This window comes from Arachis ipaensis, chromosome B03 (genome assembly GCF_000816755.2).
Source record: "Arachis ipaensis cultivar K30076 chromosome B03, Araip1.1, whole genome shotgun sequence".
Lineage (NCBI taxonomy): Eukaryota > Viridiplantae > Streptophyta > Magnoliopsida > Fabales > Fabaceae > Arachis > Arachis ipaensis.
The window spans coordinates 991596-1001787 of NC_029787.2; the positions used below are offsets into that span (position 1 = coordinate 991596).

The following is a 10192-nucleotide window of genomic DNA, read 5'->3' on the forward strand; positions in this document are numbered from 1 at the left end:
AAAATGCAGGGGCCACATATCAGAGGCTGATGAATAAGGTGTTTGCCCCCCACTTAGGGAGCTTAATGGAAGCCTATGTTGACGATATGCTGGTAAAAACCAAGGAAGAAGTGGACCTCCTATCCGACCTCTCACAAGTCTTTGACACCATAAGGTTGCACGGGATGAGACTAAACCCTGCAAAGTGCGCCTTCGCAGTGGAGGCAGGAAAATTTCTAGGATTCATGCTAACACAAAGAGAGATCGAAGCCAATCCCGACAAGTGTAGAGCTATCCTGGAAATGAAAAAAGGTTACAAGACGCGAAAGGGGCTTGGGCTGAAGAGCTCCAACAAGTACTATGGGCTCACAGAACAACTCCCCAATCCGCCACTGGAGAAACACCCTTCCGACTAGTCTATGGCGTAGAAGCCATGATCCCAATAGAGGTCAATAAGCAAAGCCCAAGAGTGATTTTCCACGATGAGATCAGGAATATACAGGGACATAAAGAAGAACTCGACTTGCTCCCTGAAGTCCGAGAAGAAGCTCAGATAAGAGAAGCAGCATTGAAACAAAGGATGACTACATGAAAGTGATGGTATACAGCGACTCCCAGGTGGCGACCTCTCAAATAAGTGGGGAGTACCAGGCAAAAGACCCAACTATGAAAAGGTACTTGGAGAAAGCCTCGGAGCTCTTGGGGCGCTTTGCAGAAACCGAGGTGAAGCACATAACTCGGGATCTAAACAGCAGAGCAGACGCCCTATTCAAGCTAGCAAGTACCAAGCCAAGAGGAAATAACAGAAGCTTGATTCAAGAGACCCTCCAGGAACCCTCAGTGGTAAAAAAGGAAGACACACTAGAAGTCTTTGAAGTGGTCGGATTAAACCTCGGATGGATGAACCCCTTAGTCGAATACCTAAAATTCGACATCCTCCCTAAGGAGGAAAAAGCCTAAGTCACGAAAAACTCAATAAAACAAAATTGAGTACTAGGAATAACAAAAAGAGATAAGGAAAAACTAAGAAAAAGGCTGCCTTGAGAATCAAGGAAATTCAGAAAAGCAGGCAAATCCCAAAGAAAAGATTTTTTCCAGAAAAGATCAAAGAGTCAAAGGAACCACGAAAAGCATGCGCGCATAAGGTAACTCAAAACCCTTATCCAAAAAGGGTATTTATCTAACGATAAATTAAACCCTTATTAAAAAGGGGCATTACTGTTTTGTTTACGACCTTAAAAGGCCAAAAAATTGTTCAAAACACCAACAAATAAATATAAAGAGTTTAAAAAGAGGGGCCCACAGGCCGGTCCCCAATAGCCAAAATCACTTTTTTAGAAGATCACCACCAGCAGAGTCAGGGGGAACGCCAGGAGCAGGAGTTGAAGAGGAAGGCCACCCCCCATTCTTCCAGACGCACAAGTCGAACGGAGGAACACCGAGTTTCAGGTGCACCAGCTGGCCACCTCCTTCACACGTTTGGGTCAACCAACGTCATCCGGCCCACTAATCTCCGATTACCCACCGTAACAACTACCATGTAAATGTGATCTACTTGAGTTTTTGGAAGTTTCACTTTTGCTACTCAACATCCTCTCCAACTCACCAAAAATAACTTTAATTTTGGATATTTGGGGTACAATCTAATTAAGTTTTTGTGTTCAAATTCCTAGAAGTTAAATTAATGTTTATAAGATTTTTGCTACGTCATATAACCGTTAACAGTGCCAAATATTAATTAAAATTGTCACGTCAATTTTTTTTGTGACGAAAATGAATAGAAAAACCAAATTGAATCATAACTCAAAATTTTAGGATACAAATTAAATTAATTAAAAATTTAAAGATTAAATTAAATTAGAAATCAAATTTTAAAGATAATTTTGAGTATTAATTCACACTTCGTGTTTATGAAATCACATTCATGTGTGTTTGGATTTTTTTTTTCTACTATTATTTAACCTTACTATATCTTTAACTCAATACACCAAAGTCAACAGGAAAAAAGAACAGAAGAATAAGACAAAAGATTTCCAAAAACAATCCATTAAACAATTAATCATCAATAACCACAAACATCACCCATAATTTCAAATAAACAAGTATTATCACCATGATCACAAATAATTATGACTAGTCCAAACCTTAACAATTACACACACACAAAAGTGGTTCGGTTCTTTTGCTATATTGGTTGATAATAACTTTATCGGATATAATTTTTGAATGCAGAGAGGTGCATCTTTCTTCTTATGAGATCTAATCAGAATACACAATTATGGGTGAGATGAGAGATTATTCGTGTTCTTTATATATGAATTATCATTTTGTTTTGCAACGGTCGTGGTCAATCATTCATTGTTGATAAAAGCGTAGCGTTGAGGAAAGCCTTTAAGTTGGTGTCGGAAGGACCACCTTCCTTGGAAGCATCCTTGGCCATAATCTTCCATTTCTCTCCATTCGTTCTCACTTCCTTCGCTTTCTCTCCATCACTCTCCATCACCACCTCCACACACCTCTTTATTTCACCACCCGTCACTATCCCTTCTTCCTCATCCTCCACCACCCTCACACCAATCTTCCACACTTGTTCAATTAACTTCGCATTCGTCTTTTGATCCGACCACTGAGGAAACGCCACCACCGGAACCCCACACACCAGGCTTTCCATGGTGGAGTTCCAACCACAGTGTGTCACGAAACAACCCACTGAAGCGTGGGACAACACTTGTACCTGTGAACACCACTTCACTATCTTCCCCTTCTTTCTCAGTTCCTCCATGCAACTCAACTCTTCCTCGTCTCTAATCACCCACAAGAATGGAAGTCTACAATCCAATAACGCACGTGCTATTTCCTCTTTCTGTCTCTTAGATAGCGGAAAGTAGCTACCGAATGAGACATAAACCACTGACATCTCTGCCTTCGAGTCCAACCATTGAATGTAGCCATCATTTGAGTCTTGAATTAGGTCACCTCCGAATGAAGTATCGTTGGGGTTTTTCCCGTCCAGGAACGCCGACGGAATCAACGGCCCGATGGGGATCATGTTGACTCTATCAACGGCTTTCAGGGCCTCTGCTTCAAGAGCTTCAAAGGTGTTCACGAGAACTGTAGGGTTAGTCTCTTTGTCAAGCTCCTGAAACTGCTCTTCAAACGATTCAAGAAGAAAAGACAAGAAACTTGGTCTTCCTACCAGCAAGAAACTGGGTACTTCACGCGCCGAAAACAACAACGGCAAACCAGGCAGTGCTATGGAATAAGATGAAGATGCCTTTTCTTCCTTGCTTTTCTCATTGATGTAGTTATCGTATCCATGGAAGTAGTGATATAAGATTGTGAAAACCGTGGCTGGCTCGATCCACAGAAGCGCCGAAGGGAGGTGAAAGCCACGCGCCACCTCTTGTGCCCATTGAACGAGCAAAGTGTAGGTTACGCAGGTGAAAGGGTGACCTTGTTTTGCACTAGAGCTTATGAGGTCTGCCACGAAATCTGAGCCCCGGCGCTTCAACTCGGAAGCGTAGAGCTTGTAATCTTCGTCTCGGCCGGCTATGGCGTTGAAACCGGTGTCGTGACCGTCGGAGAAGGTTACGATGGATAGGCCGGGGAAGGAGGGTTTATTAACCATGCGACTGTGCAGGTAGATGGTGATAGCGAGGGTGACGTGTGAGTCTAAAGAGACGAGTCGCTTGGCGAATTCGAGTGCAGGGTTTATGTGGCCTTGTGCCGGGTAGATTACGAGGAGAAAGCGGTGGCGGACCATGGTGCCGTAGCTGAATTATTGAGCGTATGTGTGTAAAGATAAGTACTGGGCGGTTGGAGCTATTGCTAATCAAAAATAGAGTAGTGAAGTGCTATGATTTTGTTGCCAGTGTGTCCTCCGCGAAAAAAAAATCTAGTAATCAGTATTTTTATTAAAATTTAATTAATATTTAATTAATAAAAAATAAGTAAATAATTTTATATTATTAAATATAATTTTATATTATTAAAAATATTAATGATGATTAAATAATAATTATAAATTATAAAATTTTAAAGAGAATAGTAAAATATTGCTATTTTGTGGTCTGTATATTCAATTTCCAAATGATGAGTTATGACCGAAATTTTGGTGCTCATATGAGCCATGATTGATGGAGAGTGGTTCATTCGATAAAAATAATCAAAATCTACTTAATATACTAAAACTGGATTTTCCCCCGGCTACTAAAGGTGACGTGTCGATCTCTCATGCCTCCGTTTTCCCTCCAAAACGAATAAATTTTTTTTCTATTCTAAATTATTTTATTGTAATTATATTATAATTAATACTAAATAAATAATATATAATAATATTTAAATATAATAAATATGTAATCATAAATATTATTGTTCATACCTTAACCCACGTAATGGTCAGGTTCAGTTAGGTCAAAAAGGTCCAATTCAAAGATTTGACTTTCACTGTTCATCTGATCTTTTTAAAGAGGTCAGATTCGACATAAGTTAGCAGATGACACTTATTTAAATAAGTAACAGCCTCCTAAAATCTTTCACTCACTTCTAGAAGAGATATCTCAACAACACTAAGATAAAGGGGCGGTTATCCATCATCAGAAGTGGAACTACACCAACAGTGATTATTGGATCATCACTTATAAATACACGACACGGCTGCTTAACCCCTTGCTGATTTAGACATCGGAGTATCTTTGCAGCTACCAAACCTCATTCCTTCAAACATACACACAACTTGAACGGCGGTCCCAAACGTGAATCAAAATCGGAGACCACTTCTCTCTAACATTTGGGCCTCTCATTCGAGCCCAACCCTCCGATTCTAGGTAAGTCCCGAAACAATTATATATATGAAATTATAAATATTAAATTAAATAAAATTACTTTAAACTATTATCTTTTTAATATTATTTAGTTCTTTTTCTATACTACGTTATATATCGATCTTTTTGAAACAACTATTTTATTTAATATTTTTTCGTATCTAAGTTAATATTAATTAAACTTTAATTTATTATTTGAACAAATAATAAAAAATATCTTAAATTTAATAAATTGCTGAGAAAAAGTTTTCTAATTTTGTGAACAAAAAATCAACAATTAAATATTTTAAAACATTATAAACAAAACAAATATTCTCCTATAATTTTTTATTGATTTCCAATTGGCAAAGAAACCCATGAAGGTTGTAAAACAAACAAAAAAAACCCAAAACATCATATAAAACACAAAGGCATATGTTAGAGTTAACCTCCTTTCTAGTAGATTCATAGTAGATTTTGACTTATTATAAGACTATTAAAAGAAGGAAAAAGTCAAGAATGAGAAGAAAAATCTGATACAAGATAAGGGTTGATCTCATCTACTTTGAGGCAGTAAGTCATGCACTTGATGAAGAAAAGTCCTGAGATTCTGCTCCGAAGAGCCACCTTCCTTCACAGCTTCCCTCGCCAACCTCTTCCACTTTTCTGCATTCTCTCTCAGTTCCTTCGCCTTCTCTCCACTTCCCATCACCACATCCAGACACCTCTTTATTTCACCAGCTTCCACCACCCCTTCTTCCTCCTCCTCCTCACGATCCACCCTCACCCCTGTCTTCCACACATCTTCTACTAGCTTCGCATTCGTCTTCTGGTCCACCCACTGCGGAAACGCCACCATTGGTACCCCAGATGCTAAGCTTTCCATCGTCGAATTCCAACCACAGTGTGTCACAAAACATCCCAACGATCCATGCGACAAAACCTCCACCTGCGAGCACCACTCCACTATCTTCCCCCTTGCTTCTAATTCCTCTCTGCAGCTTAACTCTTCCTCTTCCTCTTCCTCTTTCTCTTTCTCTTTCTCTTTCTTTACTTTCTCCCTAATAACCCACAAGAATGGATGCCTTGAATCCAACAACGCACGCGCCATTTCCTCCATCTGCTTCTTCGCCAACACACAGAAGCTACCAAACGACACATAAACCACCGATTTCTCCGCCTGTGAGTCCAACCACTCTACATAATCATTCGAGTGTTTGAAAATATTACCGCCATACGAACTATCACCATCGCCATCTTTTTCAACGTCCAAGAACGCCGACGGAATCAACGGCCCGATTGGTATCACGTCCAATTTATCATCAACGGCCCTCAGGGCATCAGGTTCCAACGCTTCAAAGGTGTTGGCTAATATTCTTGGTTTGACTTCTTGATCAAGGTGTCGAAACTGTTTTTCAATCAGCGAAGCAATGAAAGAGTTCCGATACTTACTTGTCGAATTATTTGATTCCAAATAAAACGAAGGTAGGTCACATGAGGGTTTCAACGGCGGCAACCCTGGAAGCTCCAAGGAACACGACGAGGGCTCTTTGGTAATTTTCTCGTTGATGTAGTCACGGTAGCCGTGAAAGTAGAAGTAGTGGATGTCCAAGAGCACCGCTGGTTGAGGCCAGAGCACAACCGAGGGAAGGTGAAACGCACGCGCCGCCTCTGCCACCCAGTTTTGTAGGAAGGTGTAGATTACACAAGTGAAAGGGTGCTGGCCTTCTTCGGCGGCGGAGTTTATGAGATCGGTGACGAACTCTGTGCCGCGGCGCTGGTACTCGGTCATGTAGTGGTCATAGTTGGAGTCATCGGAGGTGGTGAAACCATCGTCGTAGCCATCGGAGAAGGGGACGAAGGAGAGGCCGCGGATGGAGGGTTTGTCGGACATACGGCGGTGCACGTGGACGGTGGTGGAAACGGTAACACGTGCGCCTAAATTAATGAGCCTCTTTGCTAACTGGAGGGAAGGGTTTATGTGGCCTTGTGCGGGGTATGTGATGAGAAGGACGTGGTGATGGTGCATGATGACGGTGGTGGCAGCAGCTGAGTGGTAACTGAAAATAGAATCTGTGTAATAAAGTATGGCACGCACCTTCTTCTTTGGACTAATGAATTAGTAACGAGGTGACAACTGACACGTTGAAATAATATATAGGGGTTTGAAGTTTGAACAATAAAAATCAATCGAGGAAAGTACGAGGAATCAATAAAATATTTGTATAATGTGTACAATAAAGATTTAGGAAATATTAGAGATATAATTATTAGTGTTATTTTTTATCATCAGTTGAAGCTTTTGGAATGAGTGATATCATAACATGGTATTAGAGTTTTAGATCTGAATCCTTGGTGAATCCAAAAATCAATGGTAAACCCGAAAATCAATTTAAACTTTTGGGAAGATGTTTATTATTCCTAGTATTCGGACGATTATTCTAAATAATATAAGAGATGTTCATTTTGTAATTCATATAACCTATTATACATATTGTATAAATAAGTCATTGTCTCCCTAGTAGCACTCATCATTAAATCAATAGTTTGTTAAAAATACGTATTGAAATCAAAACTATATATTCAAATAAGTAAAATAAAATAATATATGTAGCATTTTTAAATTCCAAACCATGTATGTGTCTTTTCTTGTTTTGTACATTACTACTATATTCAATATAAACGTGTTGTTTTTATGTAAAATGGAATTTGAATCCAGAGAGATTACCCTTCTTAACTTAATTAGTTGAGCTAATCTCACTATGCTATATAATATTACACCTTCAGAAATGGATTCATATGATTTTTTTAAATATTCCAACTTTATTGTTTAAGTAAAATTGGTTTTATATTTAAAGAACGAGAACGGTAATTAAGTGTATATGTAAATATTTATTTTGGATATAAGATATAATTTTTGGTTGTCTTTGTCCTACCTTGTGACGTTTGAGCTTACGAAATTGTTTGGGACCTAGTGGATCATCTGATCAACTTTGCTTGTGGAAATTCTGATACATATCAACTTTGAAACGGAAGGAAATCTCAGTTTTCGGAAGTAATTCCAAGTGGAATGAATGTATAAGTGTACATTATTAATAGAGGAATGTTAAGGGTAGCAATTTTGTGATTTGTAGCTATCAAATAGCCATCAATGATAGTTTTAATGGTGTGAAATTTCATCCAATTACTCACTTTTCTTTACTGGTTATATGCTGGCCAGAATTTAACAAAATTGCTGGTTTGTAGACTTTTCCTTATTATTATTAGAGCACCAGGTAATAACATCTTTTATACGATGAATAGTTTATTCATTTGTTAATGTATGTTTTCTATGACAGGTTAAGAAATTAGAACAGAACAATTGATATTAAAAAAAATAATTAACGTTTATAGAAAATTCCAAATTTTAAAAAAGAGTTAAACTTTAAAATAATTTCTGAAATTTTGCATTTAAGGTTTAAAGTGGTCTCTGAAATTAATAGTTACTCAATTTTGTTTTCAAAGTTACACTCCAGAATTCATAGTAGTTCTTCAGACAATTTTCGTCCATTACCGGCTGTTCATACTCTGACCCAACGCTAAGACTCAGGTCCAAACGAAAAGCCCAACCCAAAGGATTGAGCCTCATCCTACACCGACCTTCCCCTAGAGAAGTTGGTTCTTGACACGACTTGCTGTAAAGAAGTCGGGAACTAAGATTAGCTGGCAGATAGGCACTCATTCAAACTAGTAACTGTCCCTAAAATCTCTCAACCCACTTCCATGAGCCATTTCTCAACTTCCCTAATATAAAGGGACGGTTATCCTCCTTAAAAGGTGGAACTACTCCAACGGTGGTTATTGGCTCACCATTATAAATACAATGACACTCCTCAGGTATCTCTAAGTCCCAATACTTTCTAAACCTGCTTAACCCCATGCTGACTTAGGCATCGGAGTGTCTTTGCAGGTACCACCCCTCGCTCATTTATATTCACAAGTCGGACGGAGGCCCAGAAGCGTGATCCATTGCGAAGGCTTCCCTCCTCAGACGATCGGGCCAACCTAACGAGTCCAGCCCATTAATCTCCGGTTACCCATTGTAACATTGGCGCCGTTGCCGGGGATCCGAGAGATTGACCAGTGATGGCGGACAAGTCACCAGAAGATGGTCATACCGCGTCCGATTCCGAATAGGGAGACCTGGATACCGGAAACAACGACGCAGACCCAACCCTTCACCAGGGAACCGACGACCAACATAAAGAGGGCACCTCTGGGTTAAAAAACCCAGAGGTAAACTCCTCGGAGGGACGAGAATCAGGAAAGGAAGGGCCACCCCATGCAGCCGAGCTAATGGGGTTGGTCCATGGTCACCAAGGTCGTTTGGAACAGGAATTAGAGCGACAACGAGAGGCGGAACAAAATCTCAGGGAGGAGATAGAGCGACGAAAAGAGTTAGAAGAAAAACTCTTGAGGCTAGAATCTTCCCTTAGAAGCCGGAACTCTCATGGCGACCGAGAGGAGTCTCCCCTGGGAGGAGATGACCCTTTCAGTGAGGACATCATGAGGGCAAAAGTTCTAAGAAACTTCAAAAGCCCTAATATGAACCTCTATGACGGAACCACGGACCCGAAGCATCATCTAAGCAATTTTAAAAGTTGGATGTATATGGCTGATGCTTCTGATGCAACTCGCTGCAAGGCTTTTCCAACCACTCTATCAAAAACGGCGATGAAGTGGTTTGATAGCCTCCCTCCAAGATCGGTTACCAGCTTTGAGGACCTCTCAAGAAAGTTCTTAATGAGGTTCTCCATCCAGAAGGATAAAGTAAAGCATGCACCGAGCCTCCTGGGAATAAAGTGGGAGGTCGGAGAACCTCTACAGGACTATATAAAAAGGTTCAACAAAGCATGCTTGGAGATTCAAGACCTGCCCACTGAAGCGGTCATCATGGAGCTAGTAAATGGACTTAGAGAAGGTCCATTTTCACAGTTGCATTGTGAGGTTGTTAAGGATTCTGATTCTAGTTCTGGTGAAAAAAATTATTGATAGGATGAAGGTTTCCATTGGTGATTTTGGGTTTGTGGATTGAATGTTGAGAGGAATTTCTGAAAGTAAGTTGGAATTGTGGAGGTACTTACAAGTGTTAGTGAGATAGAGATTTAGCTTGAGGCAGCAAAGAAGAAGAAAGTATGATAGCTCGTACACTTGAAATGAACCCAAAGTTATCATTTTTTTTTTTCTCTAAGACTGAAGAAAGGAATTAGATGGCGAAAAAGAAGTTCGAATTCTTAGAGTCGAAGAGCAAAGAGGTGTGTTGGGGTTGCACGCGGCAGACACGATGGAGGAGTAGTGGCGGAGAATCTTGTTTTGCATTTTTTTTCCTTTTTGTTTTGGGTTTTGAGTTGAAAGAGAGAAGGCTTTTTTTA

General features: G+C 39.9%; 2 protein-coding genes across 2 annotated transcripts; both read right to left on the minus strand.

The window, feature by feature from the left end:
- LOC107629417 (crocetin glucosyltransferase, chloroplastic) lies at positions 2005-3920 on the minus strand. Its single transcript, XM_016332206.2, has one exon. It carries the CDS (start codon positions 3740-3742, stop codon positions 2327-2329), a length of 1416 nt encoding a protein of 471 aa, XP_016187692.1. The 5' UTR covers positions 3743-3920; the 3' UTR covers positions 2005-2326.
- On the minus strand, positions 5249-7142 carry LOC107629416 (crocetin glucosyltransferase, chloroplastic). The gene has a single exon (XM_016332204.2). It carries the CDS (start codon positions 6808-6810, stop codon positions 5338-5340), a length of 1473 nt encoding a protein of 490 aa, XP_016187690.1. The 5' UTR covers positions 6811-7142; the 3' UTR covers positions 5249-5337.

Bases quoted from the DNA above. Each gene is read 5' to 3' on its own strand.
- LOC107629416 (XM_016332204.2), bottom strand. From the start codon at position 6,810: ATGCACCATCACCACGTCCTTCTCATCACATACCCCGCACAAGGCCAC.
- LOC107629417 (XM_016332206.2), bottom strand. From the start codon at position 3,742: ATGGTCCGCCACCGCTTTCTCCTCGTAATCTACCCGGCACAAGGCCAC.